Here is a 26,394-nt window from a genome sequence, read left to right as displayed (position 1 = left end):
TGTCTCTCTCCTGTCTCTCTCCCGTCTCTCTCCTGTCTCTCTCCTGTCTCTCTCCTCTCTCTCCTGTCTCACTCCTGTCTCTCTCCTGTCTCTCCTGTCTCTCTCTCCTGTCTCACTCCTGTCTCACTCCTGTCTCTCTCCTGTCTCTCTCTCCTGTCTCACTCTCCTGTCTCTCTCCCGTCTCTCTCCTGCAGGAGGACTTGACTCCCGTTCCTGATCTCTCCCCCGGGGCTCAGTGTATCCGCGTGGACTCCCGCGTGTCGGCTGATCACAGTCAGAGCTGCACCGCGTACAGCCAGAACAAGCACCTGACCTACGGCTTCCTCTTCCCTCCAGGTGAACCTGCAGCACAAATATCACACCTGGAAAAAGCTGACTAACATATTTATCCAGTGACTGATAAAAAAACATATATTTGTTGATGTTTATTGGAAGATTTTTTGGTAATGCAGAGAAAACAAATATGATTCCTATGTTGGAACCAGATCAGATCTACTGCTGCTGTTTCTCTCAGCGCCTCTCTGTGATATTTCCGTGACGACAGTATTTGATTTTGGTTTTGTTGTGATCCTGTCGACAGAGCTGGCCTCGTCTACGGAGTCCAGATACGACGCGTCGCTCATCACCAACACCGTCCCCATGTACCCGGCCTTCAAGAGTGAGTCTCAATACAAACTTACTTTTCTGATCAGGGGGACGAACTATACGTCCATTGTCAACCTCTTGTCCCTATCGGGGTCACGGGGGGCTGGAGCCGATCCCAGCTCACATCGGGCGTGAGGCGGGGTCCACCCTGGACAGGACGCCAGTCTATCACAGGACACATAGAGACGAACAGAGACAGACAACCATTCACACCTACGGGTGATTTAGAGTCATCAATGAACCCAACACCTGCACGTCTTTGGACTGTGGGAGGAAACCGGAGAACCCGGAGAAAACCCACGCAGACACGGGGACAACATGCAAACTCCACACAGAAGGGATTCGAAACAGGAACCCTCTTGCTGTGAAGCGACAGTGCTAACCACCACACCACCGTGCCGCCCCAAACCATACAACAGGGGTGGGCAATTCCGCTCCTGGAGAGCCACTGTCCTGCATGTTTTGGGTTTCTCTCTGCTCCAACACACCTGAGTCTAATGATGTGCTCGTTATCAAGCAGCTGATGCTCGTCACAGGTTCGAACATCGTTAGACTCAGGTGTGTTAGGGTAGAGAGAAACCTAAAACATGCAGGACAGTGGCCCTCCAGGAGCGGAATTGCCCACCCCTGTTATACAATATGTCTGTTACTCATGTAAATATCAGATACAGTTTGAGCCCGTCAGTCGTTCGTCCTCGACCTTCAGGAAAACAAGCTGGAAAACACGAAGCATGTTTACATTTTAGTCTCTCAGTGTTACATTATACTTTGTTTTATTAAGCCAAGAAAAAGAGATTAAGTCATTTAAGTGTTGCATAAACAGCCTTCGAGGAAAGGCGACTTTACTGACATAACACACACGTACAGAGGGTGAATCCAAAGCAGTAAATCCACTGACAAAGCAGAGGGATACGGGTTCACCTTGAGTAAAGTTTGCAACGCAGACCGTTAATGTTTGTTCTGGAGGTACGAGTAAATGTGTTCTGCTAAACCTAATGTTGATCCCGCTTCCTTCAAAGAGACGAACTGTAAATCTCGTCACTGTCTCCGGAACGAGACTAAAACCTCAAGGACAGACAAAAGGTTGAATTCCAAAGAGAAAGTCTTATTCTCTGCAGCCGCTGTTCTCGAGTATTTAGAGTGATTTCTGCCTCGTTAGACGTCTGTGAGGAGCAGATTAACGCGCCCCGTCTCTCGTCCCGTCCATCAGAGACGTGCGCTCGCGTCACATGAGACAAAGAGACAGAGCCGGTGATGTCAGGTCTGAGCCAGGACGGCCTGATACCCATTGTTCCTGTAGAAAGAGAGGACTTATCAGGGCCCAACACACTCTCTCTCTGTGAATCGCTGTCTCACGCAGATGCACGTAATTCATCGCAGTCGTCAGAGCGTGCGTCTGGAGATTCGTTGAACGTTTCATGCTTCACTTCCTGCTGACAGCTGAGTTCAAACCCCCTTAAAGGACCTGGAACACGTCGAACTGATGTCTAATAAAGATTAGAAACATTTTTATTTTAAGTCCATTTAAGGACGTTTCACTTCTGCAGTAAAACTGGATTTCCTCCGATTGTTCTTCACTCTCCTTCTCCTTCTGCTTCTCTTCCTGCAGATGTTTTCCCCCTTTCAAATAAGAAACACACTTAGGAATTAATTAGTTGAATTAATCAATACATTATAGTAAATAGATAGATAGATAGATAGATAGAGGGGAAATGAGGTCATCGTAGCAGCGGTACAAAGCAATCAGAAGTACTAAAAATAAAATACAATATAAAATACAAAATATGAACAACAATAAAAGTACAGTATCGCAGATAAACACGCATATTTTAAGGTGCAAGAGAGAGAAAGGTGCATTTCAGTGATAAGTCACTTTGAGTAGTGTGAGTTTATTCCCTGAGCGTTGCTGTGAAGCGTTGTAGAGTCTGACGGCAGCAGGTAGGAACTGTTTCCTGTGCCGTTCTTTAAGCAGCGAGGTTGGATGAGTCTGCGGCTGAAGCTGCTCTGAAGCTCGTCCAGGGTTTCGTGGAGGGGATGAGAGACATTGTCCATGATCACCAGCAGTTTTGCATCCTGTGCTCCACCACCTCCTCCAGGGTGACGAGCTTAGAGCCGACAACAGACCCGGCCTTCTTTATTGCATTTAATTGATTGCTTTAATATTTGTGTACAGTTATAATGCAGAGCTTTTGAAGGTAAGTTATTAAATGAAGCAGAAATAACTAAATTCTTTAGGAAGGGAGCATTTTTTATATTCACCCGATTAGATGATTTTTTAAAACAAGCGTTACATGATTTAAAGAACAACCTGCAAACTTATAATAATAATAATAATAATATCAAACTGTGTAATTTGTTTTATTCAGTGTGAGATTTTTGTCTCTGAGGCGCTGAAGTTTCTGGATAATAAACTCAAATTATTGCTGCTGGGGAGTAAAAACCTTTCATTTATGAATTATTTATTCACAGAACAATCAGCTCATCGATTCACTGTTGAAAGCAGAAGATACATTAATGCATTTAAACTGAAAATCTGTTATTATTGATGTCGTTTGCACTCATAAGACTTTGATCTGTCTGTCTGTCTGTGTGTCTGTCTGTCTGTGTGTCTGTATGTCTGTGTGTCTGTGTGTCTGTGTGTCTGTCTGTCTGCAGGGGTGTGGAGTTACCTGCAGGGGACGCTGCTGCGGCGTTACGCAGAGGAAAACAACGGGGTCAACGTTCTTGCTGGACCGATATTCGACTTGAACTACGACGGCCTCCGAGACACGACGGAGAAGATCAAAGAGTAAGAGCTCCAGCTTTCACCGGTGCACCTGTACCCGCCTCACACACTTCCTATAATGTTTAATAAGAGGCTTGTCTTATTAAATGTATTATATTGTGGATTGATCTGATGATACACACTTAATTTTGATTAATGTGCAAATAAACTGTCCAGGTTCTCGGCCGACGCCCCGCCCGTCCCCACCCACTTCTACGCGGTGGTGACGAGCTGCCAGGAGCTGAACCAGACCGTGGAGGAGTGCGACGGAGCGCTCAGGGTCTTTTCCTTCCTGCTGCCGCACAGACCGGACAACAGCGAGGCGTGCAACGTGAGTTCACAGTGTCCAGCACCGAGGGGCCCCTCACTTTTGCATTCTTAGGCCCCCTGCCCCTCAAACACTTATCTACAGGCCTGCATCCAACGTGTAGAGCGGCGTTCTACACACCGGTGAAGCTTAAACGCACCACTTTAACTTAAAATTACATTAGCAATGAATGTAACGTAGTGAAGGAGAAGAAGGGATGAAGAGGAGGCTGCAGATTCAGAGAGAGGTGACGGAGGCAGGGAGCGAGCACCAGGAGGAGGCAGATGAAGACCACAGGGAGGAGGAGGGCCGTCCACTCCTGCAGTTCCCCCCTGGACCGCATGTTTTTAGTCTCCTTCCATATAAATGAGGTTTGTTCCTGTTGTGCATCAATAACGCTCGGGTGGTGTGTCAGGTGATGAAGAGACAATACGTGGGAGATGCCACACAAGGGGAAAGGTTCTAGATCTGCCGTTGGTTCAGCAGGGGGAGCTGCAGCTGCATGATTCACTTCACAGCAGCCAGAGATGAGACGAGAGGAGCCGAGGACACCCAGAGGGTTTGATCTCTGTCATTACTTTCACACACGCACGTTTAAAGTACCTCCACCTACTTCCGCTCCACTACTTTTCAGAGCCGTGTATTTTTTACTTCACTCGTCTCAAATTAAGCAGCTACAAGTCTCTTTATTCAGGACCCAAAGAACGAGGTCGCGGGTACAAGCGGCCGATGACTGATGTGGAAAGTGTGACTGAGCGCCCCCACAAACATTTGGACAGGAATTTAACCGGCAATTTGCTGCCAAACTGGTCTAAAGCAGCAGTAACATGAGTTTTGATGACTGGACCTCAGCTGCAGTGAGTCACGCTGGATTCCTTGATGCGTCAAACACAATTTTATCTGCATAGTTGAGCAGTTGTAGTACATTCTCGCCAACAGTGACTCATAGGCGTTAAAAATGACAAAGCTGAGGCGCTCTGCATGTGACGTTCCCCATTCATCATTCAAAAGTGCTGTGTGATTTGAGTTTGTACTTTATTTAGACTCAACTCTCCTCTGGTTCTTACAGAGAGTAAAAACTTTAGCCTAGGGGGAGAAGTTCAGCCGCCCGTGAGGAACTCGGAGTAGAGCCGCTGCTCCTTTGCGTTGAAAGGAGCCAGTTGAGGTGGTTCAGGATCATCTGGTAAGGATGAACGCTGGGCGCCTCCCTAGGGAGGTGTTCCAGGCACGTCCAGCTGGGAGGAGGCCTCGGGGAAGACCCAGGACCAGGTGGAGAGATTAGATCTCCACACTGGCCTGGGAACGCCTCAGGATCCCCCAGTTAGAGCTGGTTAATGTGGCCCCCGGATAAGAGGCTGATAGTTCTTGATAATTGATTGATGGTTTGAATGAAGGGGTCTCTGAATGATTAATATGAACACAATCGATTTCCATACGCTCCTCCAACTATTAAGTGAGACTTGTGAATGTTTCATGGTCTCAGCTCATTAAACCTGTGGATGTGACGCTTTTCCTTTTCATAAATGACGTAAACTGAGGTTTGGACTGTTTATTGGACAAAATGAGACATTTGAGGATGATTCATCATCAATGTTTCATCTTCAGATTTCTCAAAATGTTCATATTTATTAGAAACACAACAATCCAGAATGGATTCAGCAATAAAGATGAATCCATAATAAATATAATCACAAGTTAATAGTTCAAAATGAGCTTCATCTCAACCAACTACAACAGGAAAATCAAACTAAGTGCTTTAACTTTTGACCTCCTCACGACGTGCAGGCAAAAGGAGGTTTCCGATGCAGGACTTTTCTCGTAATGGAGGATGTGAGTCCTCGCTCCACCCCCGATCTCTACGTCTTAAACTCTAACCTCTGGTGAAATGTGGGTCTTTCTCAGATGGATATTCCCGACGAAACTGTGGAAACTCATCGTGACGCAACCGCAGTAAAAAGTTTTTGTTGTTGTCATTATTCTAAATAATAAGTTGAGGTCATGGTTTCAATGATTCACCTGGTTTTTAGGAGTTCAATACGTTTCCAGTGGCAAGAGAAACCTTACCACTGTTCTTCTTTGAGTTCTTGTAAAGGGGCACAATTTGGGGAGATTGAGGTTTTTTTTGAGGGTGTTGTGCTTCTGGTCCAAAAAAGTGCAGATGGAAAGTTGTCTGTTGGCGTCACAGCGCTTCCCGGCCTTGCACTTGTTGTGTGTCTTTAGCAGTTATTAAATCTCCTCAATGACAAACTGAGAAAACAATCGACACCCTCCAACAATCGCAACGGCAGCACCTGATTGGACGAACGTTTCCCTCGCGAGCTGCCTGCTCACGCACCGACATTTTTTGTGAGAATCAAGCTGCTGAATCTCCATTTTAAATACACAACGGTTAGAGAGTTTCAAGAGGCCGTATCCACGCCTAAAACTTTTCTTAGGACTTCCCCCCATCCTCCGAGCTGCTGCTGATCCTTCAGGTGCACCTGCGCAGGGACGTCTCCACAGACGCCACAGCTCCGGTGCACTCAGAGTTACAGAGAGCTTTAAAGTGAGCTCTGATCTGCTCCGGCGTTGTGTTTGCGTGTAAAGGTAGAAACACTAAAGTGAGCTCTGATCTGCTCCAGCGTTGTGTTTGCGTGTAAAGGTAAAAACACTAAAGTGAGCTCTGATCTGCTCCAGCGTTGTGTTTGCGTGTAAAGGTAGAAACACTAAAGTGAGCTCTGATCTGCTCCAGCGTTGTGTTTGCGTGTAAAGGTAAAAACACTAAAGTGAGCTCTGATCTGCTCCAGCGTTGTGTTTGCGTGTAAAGGTAGAAACACTAAAGTGAGCTCTGATCTGCTCCAGCGTTGTGTTTGCGTGTAAAGGTAAAAACACTAAAGTGAGCTCTGATCTGCTCCAGCGTTGTGTTTGCGTGTAAAGGTAAAAACACTAAAGTGAGCTCTGATCTGCTCCGGCGTTGTGTTTGCGTGTAAAGGTAAAAACACTAAAGTGAGCTCTGATCTGCTCCGGCGTTGTGTTTGCGTGTAAAGGTAAAAACACTAAAGTGAGCTCTGATCTGCTCCAGCGTTGTGTTTGCGTGTAAAGGTAAAAACACTAAAGTGAGCTCTGATCTGCTCCAGCGTTGTGTTTGCGTGTAAAGGTAAAAACACTAAAGTGAGCTCTGATCTGCTCCAGCGTTGTGTTTGCGTGTAAAGGTAAAAACACTAAAGTGAGCTCTGATCTGCTCCAGCGTTGTGTTTGTGTGTAAAGGTAAAAACACTAAAGTGAGCTCTGATCTGCTCCGGCGTCGTGTTTGCGTGTAAAGGTAAAAACACTAAAGTGAGCTCTGATCTGCTCCAGCGTTGTGTTTGCGTGTAAAGGTAAAAACACTAAAGTGAGCTCTGATCTGCTCCAGCGTTGTGTTTGCGTGTAAAGGTAAAAACACTAAAGTGAGCTCTGATCTGCTCCAGCGTTGTTTTTGCGTGTAAAGGTAAAAACACTAAAGTGATCTCTGACCTGCTCACGCTGGCTCTCGTGGCGTACGTGTTTCTGTAACATCCGTGTGCAGAGTTCAGGTATACAACAACAAACATGTGGGACTGTTTCCATCAGTGGGACGTTCAAGTGTCGTGGGTGGAGCCGAGGCGGTGGGAGGCTGCAGACCATGCTGCAGATCCCCGTCACGCTGTACGGCGTCCTGCTTCTCCGCTGTTAGGGAGAGAAGGAGAAGGACGTTTCTACGCATGCACCAGCTCTGGATGCTGTTGTGTGGCAGCGCTTCACAGCTCCACCTACACACCTGACGTGCACACTACATCCAATTTACACACTTTTGCGTCACCGTGTGCACGCAGATTTCCCTGCAAAGACGCTCGACTAAACGCGGAATAAAAAGCGAGAACGCCACTTTTGAGCTTACTTTCTAGATCGTCTCTGTCTAAACACGCCGTTTGTAGTGTTGAAAGTGCAAAACGCACTGGCTGTGCAGAAAGCCAAAACAGAGATTACGCGGTTAATCAAGAGCTCATCAGATTACAAAATTCCTACCAGCTGGCGAGCAAAGGAGGGTACAAAGTGTTGTAGGGGAGGAACAAGAGCTCCATCTCTCAACAGTCCCCCGTCGTCTCTACAGTGTCTTCAAAGTGGTTGAAGAATATTTGAGTCTATATTTTTAATACCGTTTTGACGAGATATCGGTGCTTGTGGTTTTTTTGCGGGAAGTAAGTGTCACTCTTGGCAAACTTGTAGGTATGTGAAGACGTTTTAAGGTGGAATAGTATGATTCAGGTTTCTAACGTAGCAACATCAACCTGATCTCGTATCAGCAACAGCCGTGTGCCTTTGGCTACGGCTAGCAGGAGGCTAAGTCGGCCGTCACTGGGTCGATCCTTTGCAGGCTGAAAACAGCCTAAGAGAGATGCACAGGTCTGATCTTCTCTCACATCACTCCATTTACTTCATCCCCAAGGTTATTATGGGAGTTTTTGCTTAACACTGCCAAAAGCAAGCTGCCGACTGAGCCTTTAAGTCCTGACTTTTGCATTTGGACCTTTAAAGGAGCAGCAGACACCCCCCCCCCCCCCTCATATGGCATGAGTGTTTATGACTGATGTGGAGAGAGTGACTGAGCGCCCGCACAAACATTTGGACAGGAATTTAAGCAGCAATTTGCTGCCAAACTGGTCTCAAGCAGCAGTAACATGAGTTTTGATGACTGGACCTCAGCTGCAGTGAGTCACACTAGATTCCTTGATGCGTCAAACCTCAGGAACCCAAGAGTCGACAATTTTATCTGCATAGTTGAGCAGTTGTAGTAAATTCTCGCCAACAGTGACTCACAGGCGTTAAACATGACCAAGCTGAGGCGCTCTGCATGTGACGTTTCCCCATTCATCATTCAAAAGTGTTGTGTGATTTGAATTTGTACTTTATTTAGACTCAACTCTCCTCTGGTTCTTACAGAGAGTAAAAACTTTAGCCTAGGGGGAGAAGTTCAGCATCCGTGAGGAACTCGGAGTAGAGCCGCTGCTCCTTTGTGTTGAAAGGAGCCAGTTGAGGTGGTTCAGGATCATCTGGTAAGGATGAACCCTGGGCGCCTCCCTAGGGAGGTGTTCCAGGCACGTCCAGCTGGGAGGAGGCCTCGGGGAAGACCCAGGACCAGGTGGAGAGATTAGATCTCCACACTGGCCTGGGAACGCCTCAGGATCCCCCAGTTAGAGCTGGTTAATGTGGCCCAGGAAAGGGAAGTTTGGGGTCCCCTGCTGGAGCTGGTGCCCCCGAGACCCGACCCCGGATAAGAGGCTGAAGATGAGATGAGACAAACTTTACAAAGAATCCCAGTTTGTTTTGCAGAAGCCTCCGTGAGCTGCTGCACGCTGATAAATGTGCTGTTTACATGCACCGCAAATATGTACACAGTGTACGTTCAACTGCATTTGACTGTAAGTGAGAACCATTAGAGTTAGCAAACAGAGTAAATGTTAGGATAGGGTGAATTATTTGAACCTAAACAGCCACCGTACTTTACTCCGGTGAGTCATTTATTCGTCTTTGTTTGCAGCTTAAAAACATTCTTTACATAAGTGTTTTTTTTTAAACTTTGTGTGCAAACCTGAACCTTTAAACCCCTCCTAGTTCTGCTTTTACTCATGATTACAGCTTTGATTAAAACACAAAGTTTGACGACTTTCGACACAGAACTGACAAACTTTAAAGAGACGACTCTCTGCGTCGGGGGAGGGGTTTCTGACACACACTTCTAAAGAGCCCTTTACCATCATAGTATATTATATCACATAGTATAAGGAAGTAAAAGGCATCACAGTGTCAAGAGGAAGTGAGACTGACACATTACTGGAGCACAGAGGTCACAGTTAACAGCGCTGTTGAAGGGTCTTTGTCCCTTTTCAGTGGAATAGTTCACAATAACCGAAACAATGAAACGCTGCAGGGAAACCCCTCTCGACCGGAAGCTACTCCTTCATTTTCTGTTGTGTCTGGGAAGTGAATGTGCTGCCAGGAAGGCCGTTCGAGGTTCATCAAAACAGCTGATTTCCCGTCAGGAAGCTTTTTAAATGCACAACGGCGAGGACGTTTCAGCGTAATGTGGTCTGCGGGGAATACTCTGAGCGCAAACTGTGCTTGGAAAACGGCTCAATTGCTTTCAAGAAGTCAAAGAACATTAATGGAGGAAGAGCGGGATGTTTCAACCCCGAGCCCCCACCACAGCCACTTCCTGTTTGATCCAATCAGGAAGCTCGGTCAGCGTCAGTTCTCTGAGTGTCCACTAGGGGCAGGTTTCATAACAGAGCAGTTTCTCATTGAGCCCCATGTTAAACAGGCCGTTTACACAGCATCATTAAACCAGTTTAAGGACAAAAGAACATTCTAGTCTGTGTGTTTAGCTCAGATCTCCATGACAACACTGAGGGGGAGGGGCTAGTTTTTATTTTATTGGAGGTTAAAGTTTATGAATAATTAGGGGCGTGGCCTCTTGAGTGACAGCTAGCCTCTGGCCCTAACTTCTCCTCGGAGGTAAACGTCAGCAAGATGGACGTACGCCTCTCCCCCCCAACGTCACATACATGCCCTTTTTTGGTCAGAGGAAATGAGGCGGAGTCAAAGTTTGAAAAGATGGAGACTCCCGTAACCAAGGACAACTGGATCAAGTTGAGAGAATGGACCTGACGGAGACGCTACGTCCATTTTTCTTTTTATAATCAATGGTTTTTGGGGGAAATTAGCCGTTTCACCCGGCTTCTACTCAGCTAGCCTCTTGCCCTCACTTGTCCTTGGAGGCTAGTTGTCAGGATTAGCATCATTAGCATGCTAACTCCATCATCTCGACCTTGACTGTGGTCTTTCGTGTGGTGGTATTACTATAAGTGACAAAACGGTTTGCTCTTCGATCGACTGTACAAACAGATGGTTTAGGAACACAACCTGTTAGCTCTCAAATGAGAAAAGTACATTTTAAAAACAATGATTATTTTTCATTTTGGGTCAGAAGAGACACACAGATGTTCGGATTTTGCATCAAAAACTCTCGTTTGACACTTTAATCCCAGGCTGAAAAATGCAACCCTGAAGTCTTTTGGTCCTTGTGTTTTCATAACAACCATTTCATCATGATTCATCATTTTACCGTCCAACGTTATAAGTGCAGTCCAGAACGTTTCGGTCAGGACAGAGGGCAAATGTCCTTTGTGCACCTTTTCCTGTTTGTCTTCTCAAAGAACGTTTTGTTTCTCTCCCTGGAACAAACGTCAGCACAGCTGGAAATCCTCCTGTCTGCTTCCTGACAACGCTGAAGACAAAGACTGCAGAAAGCGTTTATCCAGAAACTGCTTTGGAACAAAGTGTTTCCGATTTCAGTCTCAGGTTACACATCACTTAGAAGTTGGCTGGCCTCCAACTTTGGTCCAAACCACAAACTGCACGACAGCAATGGACATAGAGGTCACCCCAGGGTGCATTCACAGCCGGGGACTTGTTCTCTGAGTGTCTCAGTATGACAGAAAGACGATATTTGCCCTCCTGGGAATTAAAACAGACATTTCTCTAGTGGTGCTTTCTAATAAAAGCATAAAGTTCCACCTCAAAATATAATCAATGTCTCTGGAAACCCCTCATGGAGTCCTGTTCTCGTGAATTCACCAAGCGTTCCTTACATAAGACATTAAACCCCATGGGCATTTAGCGTTACGCAGCAGATTAAAACAGGACAAACACACCTTCATAAGAGCACATGTACAGCATCATAAAGCACAAACACACACCACCAACACATTTAGGGCGCCCTCCCACTGTGCCTCCGTCCCGTGCCCCGTGCTTTAGGGTCCTTGTCCCCCCCTCCAGGCCCGTTTGTACTCACACTACCTGGGCCTCGGAGAATGCTTCTTGCTGCCTATACGTCATCACGCCGTAACACGTCACACGCATTGATGACGTCATGACGATGCGTGGCTTTGTTTCCAGATCTTTCCGTAGACCTCGGAGTTTTTGTGCGTCTTGTCGACTGTTTTTGAATCTTTTCATCGACCAAATCTGCAGTAAACACTCCACCTCCGCATCACACCAACGGGAACCTTTCACCGCCATTGTTTGAAATGTCCGCGCATGGCCCCTCCTTCTTTTTTCTACGTCCCAACAGGCGCACAGGAAATGACCTCAGAACCGCCGTAGGCCTCTTGCTCGTACACGTGCGCACGCTCGTGCTCGTACACGTGCGCACGCTCGTGCTCGTACATGTGCAAACGTGCTTTACTAAAGCCCACCTCTCCCAAACGGGCCGTAGCGTGGTACTGTTGCACTCACACTGGACAAGCGAACTAGGCTTTACCCTTAAAATCCTGTTTGGGCACGGTACGGATGGACAGTGTGAGTGCGCCCTTGGTCACGTGACAGTACATGAGCACATAAGAAACAGGCAGGACATGACTGTAACCGGGAAGTCAGCAGAGGAAGCATTTGCAGTCCTAATGTACACACAACTGTTTCCTGAAAAGAAACAGTAAGAACTAATGTTTCTGATGTCTCCTGGCACTGAATCCCATTCCTGAGATGCACAGTACAACACGGTCTCCTCTGGAGGAGCCTCTGGTTGTCCCACTTCAGATCAGTAACCCATTGACATCAGGATCTCTTTCACACGTCATAAAAGCGTTACATGATAAAGCGACAGTTCATAAACGATAAGTCGTGAAACTACAGGGAGACGGCTGAAACGTTCCAACCCACCACTCTGACCTTTAATCTCGCTGTCACTCCGTATCATCGGTCTTGTGACTGGGTATTCACTCTCTGAAGGGCCGTGACCTTTGGCTCTCGCTACTGTGTAAACGAGGACGAGCTCTCGTGAAACCTCGTCGAGTCATTTGACGCCGATGAGTCGCGTGTCGTTCGTGCATCGATCAGTGAACGTTTGTGTTCAGCTTTATGGCTTCAAATAAACACCAACTACACAGAACCACATGTTGCTTTGATGGTGGAGCTCAGAGGGAGAAGATAAAGCACTTTATAAATGTATAACATTATGGATAGAATATCACCAGACATGTGCTTTGACCTCATCCATTCAAATGCTGTTTGTGTTTGGCTCAGCGGGCCCCTGCAGCGAGCAGCGCCACAGAAGCAGATGTTTATATAAGCTAAGGTTTACATTAACAGGGTTTCTCAGAACTGGAAATTCCTTCAGAAGTTGAACGTTTCTTCAGAAGTTTGGAGGAAGTTAGTGATAATAGACCCACTTTTCAAGGCTAAGGACGCAGCGAAATCACAATAAACCTGGTGTTTAGAGTCTTATGCTCAAACTAAGGGCCAGTATTCCCCTCCCTCTGAAGTCCATTGTCCCACTTTTGATGGAAAGAGAAGAAAAGTTAAAGTAGACATGTTCATAAAGTGTCTAATTTTGACCTTCAGTCTAAGGTCACTTGCATTTTTTAGTGTTAAATTCAAAAGAACTGACATCATGGTATTAATCAGAGACGCAGATAAGAATCTTATTTCTTGAGCACATAATGATCGTTGACTCATGACTCAGCTGGTTGTATAATCGGGGCATTAGTTCATGATTAAAAATATTACTAAATAAGGTGTTCCCTTCCAGAAATCTGGTTATCGTTTGTGGTCATCTCCGTGTTTCAGAGATTAAAACAAATGCAGTGGCGTGGGCGCAGAGGCATATTCCCTAGAAGAGGTTTGCCGGGTTTGGAGTGAACCCAAATGCAGCACAAATGAACCAGGTATTCGTTTTAAGACGGTCTTTATTACAGCAGGTCAAAGCAGGTACGAGAGAGCGAAGACACTCTGGCAAAGAGTGAGCGAAGTGAGGCTGCATATATACCGGCTTGATTGGAGATGGGGAGCAGGTGAGAGCAGCAGGTGAAAGCTGCAGACTGATCAGGGGTCAGCAGAGCAAACTGTGACACTGATTGCATGACGATTGTGTTGGTTTAGCCTGTTGTTTTTGTGCTGACACGTGCAGAACATGACCTTGTTTGACTGCCTTGTAATAATTGTAATTGGTTACTAAGGATGTGAGCTGTTGCGGATACAAATAAAGAACTGATACAGGTTCGCTATTGAAAGAAAACGTTGAAAAAATGTTGTTTTTTCGATTTGCTTTCTGGTGAAGTGTTAAAAACCAACCCACAAGATGAATTTCAACTGTTAACCCATCCGTTGCACTCCCACTGTGCCTCCGTCCCGTGCCCCGTGCTTTAGGGTCCTTGTCCCCCCCTCCAGGCCTGTTTGTGCTCACACTACCTGGGCCTTGGAGAATGCTTCTTGCTGTCCATACGCCATCACGCCGTAACACGTCACACGCATTGATCGCGTGTGTGTGGCTTTGTTTCCAGATCTTTCCGTAGACCTCGGAGTTTTTGTGCGTCTTGTCGACTGTTTTTGAATCTTTTCATCGACCAAATCTGCAGTAAACACTCCACCTCCGCATCACACCAACGTGAACCTTTCACCGCCATTGTTGTTGTTGTTAAATATCCGCGCACGGTCCGTCGTTCTATTTTCTATGTCCGAACAGGCGCACATACCGCTACCGCCGTAGGGCTCGTGCTCGTGCTCGTACACGTGCACACGCTCGTGCTCGTACATGTGCAAACGGCTCTGCTAAAGCCCACCTCTTTCAAGCGGGCCGTGGGCGGCTGTTATGCGCAGAACGGGTGCACTCACACTGCATTAAAGTACTAGGCTTTAGCTGAAAAAACTGTTTTGGCCCGGTACAGAACGACAGTGTGAGTGCGCCCTAAGGGCCACTGTGGACGGGCCAAACAAACACAACGATGAGACGGCTGTTAACGGTTACATTACAACCATATTTAGGACCCTTTGAAGATCTTATCCTTTCCTTCACCAAGTGTTTTGGAAAACAATGATGAGTGAATGAACAGCTGGAAGTTCTGTTTACTCCAAAACAGTAAAGCAGCTCTTAATGAGAGCCAGAGGGCTTTTTTGTGCGATTGTGTAGTTAACCGTAAACACACCCGGAGCGTTTATCACATCAGGACATGCAGCAGGGCCATTTCCTCCAGCAATGATGAACTTTGACACCCCTGCACATATCGTCGGCTGTCAGATCTTAATTACTCCTTCTCAGTGTTGGTTGTGTCTGGTGCTACATGTTCCAAATGACATGACTGAACTTGCCGCCGCTGCAGCGTGTTGCCCGTAAGGGAGCTGCTGGTTTACTCAGAAACTGGAAACCTTTGAGTTTTGGACAACCGAATGCGTGGAAAACACTTTTCTGTAGAAAACGGAATTGCACAATACAAATACCATCATTGCAGGGTCTGTTAGTGAGAACCGGTGACACGCGGCCGAAAGGGCAGTAAACAGTGTCAAGTTGTGTAATGGAGAGCACATAAACACTGATTGCATGTAGATATGCAGGTAATTAGTGGTTTCCATGAGTCTGTAGATTCTTTTTGATCTGACTGTAATAAGTCATCATTACACGGGGCTAGCAGCGGTTTCCTTCCCCGCGGCCGCTGGCTGTTTTGGTAAATGATGCTCGATAGATTGTTACTGTGGTAACAGAAACATGTCTCATTGCCAAGTGCAAGTTGTCTATTATTTTGCTAGTCAACTGTAATTTATCATATCTGGGAATATTTGAAAACGCCCCTCATGGCGCAGAAACCTCATACTTTGTTAAACGCAGCATCACATAACAACAACAGTGCTGCTGCGTGAGAGGACAGAGACGGACCCAGAGACTGTTTACTGAACTGGACTCTGAGCCACATGCATGGGACTGAATGAGGCCCAGCACAGATTTCTCCCTTTTCGCTGATGCTCTGAATAAGGAGCTAAACTGCTCTAGGCTCTGTTTCTAAATCCAGTTATAAGAAGCTGTGAAAAGTCTCTAAATGTAGTGAGGAAGTGGTGCCTGGGAGTGCTTTGGGACGGGGAGGGGGCTCCAAGCAGCCCCCTCTGCTCAGTGAGGACACTAACTGCAGAGTGAAGGGGCTCCCAGCAGCCCCCTCTGCTCAGTGAGGACACTAACTGCAGAGTGAAGGGGCTCCCAGCAGCCCCCTCTGCTCAGTGAGGACACTAACTGCAGAGTGAAGGGGCTCCCAGCAGCCCCCTCTGCTCAGTGAGGACACTAACTGCAGAGTGAAGGGGCTCCCAGCAGCACCCTCTGCTCAGTGAGGACACTAACTGCAGAGTGAAGGGGCTCCCAGCAGCACCCTCTGCTCAGTGAGGACACTAACTGCAGAGTGATGGGGCTCCCAGCAGCACCCTCTGCTCAGTGAGGACACTAACTGCAGAGTGATGGGTGCATCAGAGTCCAGAACAGCACCAAAGTCTCCACTAAGACCAGAACCAGGGACACGTTTGTCTCTAGGATGGAGGAGGATTTGGAGAGAAACTCTCCGGTGTTTGGATTCTCCACAGCGTCTCTTCTTCTCCGTTGTTGCGGTATTTCCAAGGTGACTTTCTCAACTTAGACTTTGAGTTTGCGGCAATTTCTGGCAGTTATCTGGAGCTGACTAAAACTTCCAGTTGGCTGGGAGTTACGCAGCAATTTACAGTGATGAACACTGCCGCAAACCCCACTTTGTATGCAGCAGCATATTATTCTGTTCACAACACCAACTTCAGCCTTATCTAGACGACCGTCAGAGTAAAATCCTTTCTTCTTTTCATCCAAATGAAATCGTGTCAGCATCTAGACCTCAGGTGTTTATTGTTCCCAGTGAATAACCACTTCCTGTCTGTGTCTCCGCAGAGTGTAGAGGATGAGTCAAAGTGGGTGGAAGACCTGCTAAAGCTCCACACGGCCAGAGTCCGAGATGTGGAGATCCTGACGGGCCTGGACCTCTACCGCTCTACCAACCTCACCTTGACCAGCACGCTGAGCCTAAAAACCTACCTGCACACCTTTGAGAGTGACGACTAGACACACAGAGACACACACACACACACACACACACATACACACATACAGGATATAGCCCTTTTGTAGAAATCCTGCATTTTCACCGCATGCTTGCTGGACAGCCGGCGCTCCGTTGTTCCACTCCCGAGGAACTGCCCCAGAAGTGTTTGGAAAAAGCACATTTTTTAAAATTGAAAAGATTAAAAAAAGAAAGGTTTGGCAAGTAGTAGTTTGGAAGATTACAGCAGGAATATTCAACACTGTCCCCAAAAAATCTGAGAAGAAATAAGCTAGCACAAGATGGATGCAGGACGGGGGGCTTTTTCCACAGCTGCCACTACACATTTCATAAACACAGTTTTAACAGCACACCCTCATGCACACGTCAAGGACTATACTGGGGTTTTAGCTCCGTAACTATAAACAACTCATACTCTGTATTCTTGCTGCCCTCCCATTGCATGATGTAGATTTAAACACTTTTGAATGTGTCTTTCTCTGTTACTTGTATCAGCTGATCAGTCTGTTTTTTCTCATATGTGAGCAAACAGTAACTTTGAGTCCATTTTCATGCTTTATAGAAATGAGTTGAAGCCAATGCCTGAAAAAATCCCAAAATACGTTCAAAAATCTGAAAGCCTACAGCATGATATGCAAAATAGTTAGCGGTAAAGTCTAGTCAATGAGCTAAAACATGCAACATTGCTGTTATGGTAAAGGAATAGTTTGACATTTTTTGGAAACTAGACTTACAGCGCGTCCCAGTTTTACTCCAAATCCGGGATTTCCGAGCCACGAGTCGGCACTTTCAACTGAAATGACCCCCGAGGTCGGATTTCCGACTCGGAAAGTCGGACGATCCATACAAACCCCATGGGTTTACATTTAAAGATGGCTGCCCCGGTCGTAATCAGTAAGTATGAAATACGTAGAAACAAAAAAATAGGCTACTTTCTGCGCCTTTGTGTTTCCTCTCGATCCAACTCGTTGGCAGTTTGCAGAAGAATCGCATATTTGACCAGATGTTGTTCATATTCGGACAACGCAAGCTAATGGATAACTTTTGTAGATGTAGCCATCTTTTCTTCTCTTCCGTTTTTGGTCGTTGGCTACTTTTTGCCGACTTTGTAACTGAAACACTGATGACTCGGGTGTGACATCACAGCCAGCTCGGACTTCGGACTTCAGAGGTAAATGGATTGACCATTATGGCACCTGCTCGTCCGTCTATATACCGGACGGGCTAGCAGTTGCTTGGCTGTTATATCTCGTTTCTTTGATTCAAAATGTCAAACTTTTCCTTTAAAACACCATGAAGTAAACGTGTGCACACCAGACTCGAACGGTCCCAGAGGACTTCAAAAGCTCCTAAAGTATTCAGCGTTAAATGAGGAAAAACCAACCTAAACCGAGCCTTTCTCATGCTCCAATGAATCAGAAAAGTGAGTGAAATAGTTGATTTCTAACCCCAGTGCACACATGAACATATCCATCCACCCCCCTCTCATCTCGCTTCCCCTGCCTCTGCCTCAGCTGATCATCTAGGTGTATATTTTTATACAATTTGTCATATTTATTACGTAGCATCATAATAATAACGGCACCTAGTGGTACAGTATTAATTCAGTGTAATAGATCCGTCCCCGTTTGCTGTAATTGGATAAAATAGATCATTGATGGAGTGCTTCTTCACAAGGAGGCGACAAAACTGATGCTACCTTAAAGTAAAAGTCTTTTTCTCGAAAGGTCAAAGGGCCACAGTCGTTACGTCAACACTCTTGATGGTCAACGTTGTGTCCGTACAGCTGGAGATATCGCTGTCAGCAGAATCCAACGCATCTCCTTCCATCGGGCAAAACGACAGACACCTGGCAAAATACCACATCCTGCATCAATGTATTTCCCCGTTATGTCCTTGTCGAGGACACTTTTCCCTTTATACTACGAAAGATTTGTCGTCAAATGCGTCCCAGATCGCCTCAACACGTGTTTTGAGTGATCGGATCACAGTGCGTCTTGGTGGTAGTGTAAACAAACACGCTCAACGCAAACGCAAACTATACAATGAAGTAACATCCATACTAATATTAGGCATTTACCTTCGTCATGTTCAAGCTGTGTCCTGCTAAAAATATAAATATAAGAACCAGACTGTTCAACTAAAGAGTTTTCCTTTAACGCAGCATCAGTAGCCCAACAACACTGGTCTCATTTTCCGTTTGTCACCACAGTCACTTCATCTCCTTATCGGACCTCCTGCATTCACATGTTTAACTCTGCACGTGTTAAAGCAGTCACAACCTGTATTTCTTCATGTTTGGTATGTTCTGTAGATACAGTGACGAGTTAACATAGCTATCAAAGGTAATCAGTCGAACTGAGAGAGAAATAATCAATGAAACATCAATAAAATGACTTAAGAGCCTGCCGAACGGTCAACAAAGCCATGTTTATTCCTGTAGTCTTTCAAATAAAAGATGTAGAGAATTGGACTGGAACTGACTTCTTCTTTATGCAGCTGCGTCTGCAGCCGCGGGGAGATTTGATCGGCTGCTGATTCACTAGCAACGATAAGTCTTTTTAACATGTATTGAAACGCGATCATGTGTATATTGGTAGTCGGCTGAATGGATTCGGTTGAGATGTGGGAGGGATGCGATGAGCCTGGTTGCTCTGATTCGGGAGGATGATCGGGAGTGCGGGTGACTCGAGACTCTGTGCGGGGGTCCCGGCTCGGTTCCTCTCACCGAGTGTATTTCAGACCCTTCTGGACATCAAGGTAAGCGTTGGTTTGAGTAAGAAAGACACAAGGAAAAATGGTTAGGGAATGAGGGAAGGGGTCGAGGGATGGGAAACTAGGGTGAGGGGAGCGGGATGAGGGAGAGAATGAAGTTATGGGTCGATGGCGTGATCGGGTGGGTCTAGGAATCATAGACAAACAGCGCTGAACAGGTTAGCATGGTATGTAAGGGTGTGTCAGGTGTTTAGAGGTGTGGTTGAGGCATGGCCCTGCTCCCGAACCTAAGTTCATTCAGTATCCTCACCGGTCATCATACTGCGATCATCGTCTGCAGAGTTTCTGTGGCCGCTCAAACTCAACTTCGTGTCAAAGTCATATGGTCTCTTGCTCACACAGTTACACCCTTTACACTTGGATGCAGCGAGTGTGTTGGCCGCTGAGCTCCGCTTTGCTGTCACGGATAACTCACATAATTTGCTGCGCCTGCTCAGGACACAAGTAAGTAATTATCACTCGTGACTTAATGTCAAAAACACCTCTATCCATACGCCTGTGAATGTCCTCATTTTCCCAGGTCGTCGTTATCCCCAAAGCAATTTCAGCAACAACTGCAACAACTGACCTGGTCCAGACCAGTCCCAGCCTGGTCCTGGTCCTGGTCCTGGTCCAGTCCCAGCCTGGTCCTGGTCCTGGTCCTGGTCCTGGTCCTGGTCAGATGCGTACATGAACTGATGAAGCCTCTTGGATGAGAGGTGAAACGTCTCCCTAGACAAATAACCAAGTCCAGTTGCTTTTGACTGAAATTGCTTTGGGAGCCTCTATCCATGTGGAGAGGGGTGTTCAGGCATCCTCATGTTTGTCATCGTGTTCCCACTGTGGTGCTCAGTGGGAATATTATTTCCTAAGAAATCCTTGTGAAGAAATAGAATAAGCATCTACACTGCTCCAAACAAATAAAGGGAACACATAATTATTACAATGCAACTCCAAGTCAGTCACAGTTCCTGGATATCCACTTGGCACTTAGGAAGCAACACTTTTAACACAACACAACACAATTTAACCTGCTGTTGTGCAAATGGAGCAGCCAACAGGTGGACATGAGAGGTAATTAACAAGACAACCCCTATAAAGGAGTGGTTCTGCAGCTGCTGGACACAGACCCTTTACTTAAACTTATCTTTTCTGGCTGATTTTTGGTCACATTTGTATTTTGCCGGTGCCCTCATCATTACAAGCAGCACAATGCAGTGTCTGCAACCCATAGAAGTTGCTCAGTGCTCATGCTCAGTGTCAAGAGCATGGAGGAGATACCAGGAGACATCCCAGTACACCAGGTCATGTGGAGGGGGACGTCGGAGGACAACAACCCAGCAGCAGGGCCGCTATCTGCTCCTTTGTGCAAGGAGGAAGCACTGCCAGAGCCCTACAGCAGGACCTCCAGCGGGCCACTGATGTGCATGTTTCTGGTCTACGGGCAGACACAGACTTCATGAGGGTGGTGTGAGGGCCCGACGTCCACAAGTGGGGCTTGTGCTCACAGCCGACACCGTGCAACCCGATCAGCATTTGCCAGAGAACACTGGCCGTTGGCGCCTTGTGCCCTTTGTGGATGAAAGCCGTTCAGGCTGTCATCGTATTTTTCCACCTCTATTTTGAGTATGATTCTGAATCCAGACCTCCACTGGAGCTGATGACTTTGATTTCCATAGATCATCCTTATGTTATTTTGTTCTCAACTCGTCCCACGATGTAATGAATAAAGATTTTCAACTGGAATGTCTGCGTGGGTTTTCTCCGGGTTCTCCGGTTTCCTCCCACAGTCCAAAGACGTGCAGGTGTTGGGTTCATTGATGACTCTAAATCACCCGTAGGTGTGAATGGCTGTCTGTCTCTGTTCGTCTCTATGTGTCCTGTGATAGACTGGCGTCCTGACCAGGGTGGACCCCGCCTCACGCCCGATGTGAGCTGGGATCGGCTCCAGCCCCCCACGACCCCGACAGGGACAAGAGGTTGAAGATGAATAGATGTTTGAGTGTTCCCTTTTATTTATTTATTTTAGCAGTGTATTAGCCAAGAGTGAAGTCAGAGTGGAATATGAGCTTGCACTTCAAAGTCCTGGAGATATTTGTGCGCTCTGTTATTCCTAATCAGTAAAATGAGGCAAAACCGCACAGTTTGGGAAAGCTCAAAGACAGAGGGAAGTGTTTATATCCCTATGGGGAAATGCTGCCGTGTCTCTGAGGCCCATATTTAGTGTTCAAGACATTCTTTGGGCATACTTGTATAGCTGGAGGCTCCAGTGAGTCAATTCAGAACAGCCACAACAGTTGTAAACACGTTTGTCTTCAAAACATGCTAACAAGCTTGTTTGAAGCTTCCTTTTGGGCTTTACGACTCAATGCATCGTTCAAAACCGCCCAAATTATAGGGAATACATCCAACAGTCACATGCTAGGGGGCGACTGTAGCTCAGTGTAGGAGTGGGTTGTCCTCCATTCAAGAGATCTGTGGTTCAAACCCAGGTCCGCATGTCGAAGTGTCCTTGGGCAAGACACTGAACCCTGAATTGCTCCTTGTGCTGTGCATGGGTGTGTGAATGGATAGATTAGATGGTCTGTAGATGTCCACTGCCATCAGTGTGAATGTCTGTGAATGGGTGAATGTGACCGAGGTGTAGGTCTGACCATGGTCCATGAAACCAAATACTAATGAGGCAGTTGTATGCATAACACAGCCTATGACAAGTGCTGTGCAGTGTCAGTGTTGCTCCGTGTTATTGCAGTCAGAGCCAATCAGAGGACGTCTTTCAAACCAAAGGTCCTGACTTTTCATAATTCAAATATAATCAGTTCCTCAGGTCGGGTTATTTGAGGTAGTTCCAAGCTCAAGGTTTCTGATTACACTGAACTACGTGTGCATGATCAATTCGCTTTGAGACAGCACATGCTCAGTTACCTCTCAGTATTTAATATCTCACATCATCTCAGTATCATCAATAATCCATTATTGTCCACAGTTGCTGCAGTTAATCTTAATACCTGTCAAATAAACCGAAAGTTTATCTTCTGCGATTGATATTCACAGCAATCAGACTGTCTAACATCGGCAGTTTGAATCTCTATATGATAGCGTTTTTATTTACGTCCCAGTTATTCATTAACCACACTTGAGTTAAAAAGTGTCAAAAGCATCGTCACGACTTAAAACACAGAAACGTGAGATTATCTCTGTGTTTGGGCAATCGGTTACTTATCTGCTGTGCAAACGCAGTCCAGAGGTCACTGCTGCGGGACTTTATCGCCTCTTATACAGAAGGATCTGTCGGCTGTCTGTCTTTCTCTCTGTCTGACTGTGTGACATCCATTGTCATGGCAGCCATGGGTTGGATGAAGGAGTCGCAGAAAAAGAAGATTATTGTGAGTAACGGCTTTGGTTATGGATGGATGGGAATGGGGAAAGCCTCGAGGCCTTCTGTGTTTACTTGTTTTTTGACAGTGAGTAACGCTTTAGGAGTTTAATAGAATCCAAGATGTGGTTTTTAAGCCTTTACTTATTTACTTGGATGTTTTTTGGGGGCTCGTTTGTTCAGTGGATTCAAGAAGCTTTATTTATCCCGAGGGAAATGATTGTGCAACAGTTTCAATACAAAGATGGGAAAGGATCAGAGTGACAATAAGCATAAAAACATAAATCAAATCAAAATAAAGCTAAAGTAAAATAATCAAACGATAACTAAATGTGACAGAGTGCAACAGACATTGTGGTTTAACGCAGGTTTATACAATATACAACAATACGCAGCGTGCAGTTTAGCAGCATGTTGAGATAAGATAAGTACAAACTAAATAAGTGATAATGAGCGATACGGATAACAGTGTAGCAGCATTTCTTACTGCACTAAGTTACAGTACAACTCAATAAAGTGATGATATGAAGTGATATTACTCTATAATGTAAAAAGTGGTGTCATGTGCACTTATGGGAAGAACCTCAAACCCTGCAGTTATTATTAAACTATCATAAGAGGACACGTTTAAATGTGTAGAGAATGCTTTAAAATAGAATAAGACAGCATTTGTACCTTACAAATCAACATTAATAACGCTGCAACTAACGATTCTTATCCTTATGAATCAATCGATAATGGGAGTCATCACCAGATGATCCTGAACCACCTCAACTGGCTCCTTTCAACACAAAGGAGCAGCGGCTCTACTCCGAGTTCCTCACGGATGCTGAACTTCTCCCCCTCTCTCTAAGGGAGACTCCAGCCCCCCTCCTGAGGAAACACATTTCACACGCTTGTACCCACGACCTGGTTCTTTGGGTCCTGACCCAGCTTTCATGACCACAGGTGAGGGTAGGAACCAGGACTGAGGGTAGATCCAGAGCTTTGCCTTCCTCAGATCTCTTTTCATCACAACGGTGCGGTAGAGTGACTGCAGCTCCGCCCCCGCTGCTCCGATTCTCCGGCCAAACTCAGGCTCCATCGTCCCCTCACTCGTGAACAAGATCCCGAGGTACTTGACCTCCTTCACTCGGGGTCAGGACTCATTCCCTACCTGGAGTAAACAATCCAATCCATGGACCATACCATCTTTAATTGAAATCAATGAAGTCATCAATCAATCTTTACAAGTTATTTTCCCAAATCACTGTCATACATACCCACACTACATCTACCCACCCTTAAAGGCAGCCATCACCACGGGCCGGGTGTTCAAAACTTTGAATCCGGAACAAAATTATCCGCATTTGGAAATCCCATTTTCTTTGCTATCCAGGATCTGGTAATCCCTCTTACTCTTATGCCAACATTGGATTGGATCACTCTGATCCAGATACACAGTTTTCAAGATTACCAAATCCGGATCGCCAGTGCTCTAAATGGGACGACACATCACAGTGTGGGCTACAGCTACGTAGAGAACAACAGGTAGAAGAGCCAACATGGGGTCACTGTAAGTGTTTTTTTTATTATTTTGAGACAAAACACAAATATAACAAACATCCACTTCCATTCATAATTTCTTTTATGACCCCTCATCTGAGCCACGACAAACCCAAAACAGACATGCAAATGCATTGTGGATATTTTGAAAACGTCTTAAACGAAAAAAAACAAACTAAATGTCCAATAGTTACAAAATTCGGGCACTATAAAAGACAGCCCGACACAAGGCTCGGGTCCTTTGTCCCGGCCCAGCACCAGGAAACCCTATGGTGAGAAAAGAACATTTAGTTAAACTCAGGATTACTTCTTCTTAAATAAGAATAAAATAAATACTCAACACTACAACAATACATGTGTTTGTGTGTGTGTCTACGGAAAACTATGAAAATACACAGCACAGGAAACTTCCTGGGGTGTTAACTGTAGTTCAGTGTGTGCACCCACCAAACTAACGATAGTACGCCCCCTGGCTAACATGTGGTATGTGAACTGAATGATGGCGTGGTGTTTGAACAGTGGCAGGGGAAAGATACACCAAACCTGCTCTTACCCAGTTGTGCTGAGTAATTGGTGAATCCCAGAAGCCGACGTGTTCTAACAAATCAGAACAGAACTGTGTTTGTAGATCGCTCCTTGCATGAGGCTCATCATCTCAGTTTCAATGTTTACACTGCAGAGTTATTTCCATCATGCACATCTGCACCCGGGTAGCGCCAAGACCGCTGTTATTAGCTGATCGTTGGGCTGACAGCGATCTTTCCATCGGATGTCAGACCAATTCATGCTTTTTTAGATATTTATATTAAAATGATCACACACAGATGTGAACAAACAGTCTACTTTTATTCCAGATGCTGGAAATGAACAAAACAAACAATGATGCATTCATGTCCAGGAATTTGATTGTTTCAGTTGCTCGAAACTGTGTTTCCATAAGGGTCAATAATTCACGAGAACGGAGGGTTCAGCTTCAAATCACATCGCTCCCCAGTCTGACTAAATGTGCAGGAACTTTACTACAGAACAAATGGCTAACTATGATTCCTTTGTGTAAATCAATTTCCCCGTTTTATTGTTTCATTGAGTTAAAACGTAGCTCCACTGCAGCTGTCAGACACACAAATGAGAATGTCACTGATGGCGAACCCTGTATTATAACTACTGTATATTGGCGGCAGTAGCTCAGTCCATAGGTGACTTGGCTGGGAACCGTAGGGTCGAAAATTCAATTTCCCCGTTGCGGGATAAATAAAGTAATTCTTCTTCTTCTTCTTCTTCTTCTTCTTCTTCTTCTAAAGCTGCAGTCAGCAACAGTTTCTTTGATGATCTTCACTGAAACCGACACAGTGCTCCGACAGAAAAACATAAATCATCCGGTTTAAAACAACAAATACCGTGCCTCTGTGTGCACCTAGAGCCTATTGTTTTTTGCAAAATCGGCCGCGCCCGTTTCATCCTGGCCACTCAGTGCAGAGCTGACTGTCAGGGCGCACTCACACTGTCCATCCGTACCGAGCCCAAGCACGTTTCACGGCTAAAGTCTGGTTCCTTTGACCAGTGTGAGTGCAACCGTACCACGTCTAGGAGCGGTACGCTTGCCGTCCACGGCCCGTTTGGGAGAGGTGGGCTTTTGTAAAGCACGTGCGCACGTGTACGAGCACGAGCACGAGCAGGAGCACGAGGCCTACGGCGGTTCTGAAGCCTTTTTTTGTGTGCGCCTGTTGGGACAAAGAAAAAACAACCACAACAATGGCGGCGGAAGGTTCACGTTGGTGTGATGCGGAGGTGGAGTGTTTACTGTAGATTTGGTCGGATGAAAAGATTCAATAACAGTTGCTAGGCTACGCTAGCTAGGCACACGCTAAATTATGTAACAATTGCTATCTATGAGTAAGTTATCCTCTCTCTACCTCCATGTAGCATGTACTCCATGTTGTTTATCGATGAGAGTAGAGGCGGGCGTGTTCACAGGAATCTGGTGCACACGCACTGACAAGGAAGTAGAGGAGCTTGGTGGTAGAGGGGGAGGGGCGTGAGAGTTGTAAACACGATCTGGCAGACTTGTTGACTGCAGCTTTAAACAACGTCTAAAAGACACCACTCCATC

The 26,394-nt window shown here is 46.0% G+C and overlaps 2 protein-coding genes across 2 annotated transcripts in view; both read left to right on the top strand.

The window, feature by feature from the left end:
* Window positions 1-19,041, top strand: part of enpp2l (ectonucleotide pyrophosphatase/phosphodiesterase 2-like) — a 39,209-nt gene extending 20,168 nt beyond the window's left edge. Inside the window, exons 21-25 of the mRNA XM_083926119.1 lie at window positions 195-336; window positions 581-658; window positions 3,301-3,433; window positions 3,587-3,740; window positions 16,441-19,041. Of these exons, the coding sequence (XP_083782245.1) occupies window positions 195-336; window positions 581-658; window positions 3,301-3,433; window positions 3,587-3,740; window positions 16,441-16,611 (678 nt within the window). The 3' untranslated portion in view covers window positions 16,612-19,041. The remainder of the gene's footprint in view (window positions 1-194; window positions 337-580; window positions 659-3,300; window positions 3,434-3,586; window positions 3,741-16,440) is intronic.
* Window positions 19,042-22,710: 3,669 nt separating this feature from the next.
* Window positions 22,711-26,394, top strand: part of LOC310955417 (venom phosphodiesterase CdcPDE) — a gene marked incomplete at both ends in the record, with an annotated part of 43,742 nt that continues 40,058 nt past the window's right edge. Inside the window, one exon of the mRNA XM_083925235.1 lies at window positions 22,711-22,749. Coding sequence (XP_083781361.1) covers window positions 22,711-22,749 — 39 coding nt within the window. The remainder of the gene's footprint in view (window positions 22,750-26,394) is intronic.

This window comes from Echiichthys vipera (assembly GCF_963691815.1).
Source record: "Echiichthys vipera genome assembly, chromosome: 13".
Lineage (NCBI taxonomy): Eukaryota > Metazoa > Chordata > Actinopteri > Perciformes > Trachinidae > Echiichthys > Echiichthys vipera.
The sequence above is the reverse complement of the archived record's forward strand: the minus strand, read 5'-3'. Positions and strand labels throughout refer to the sequence as shown.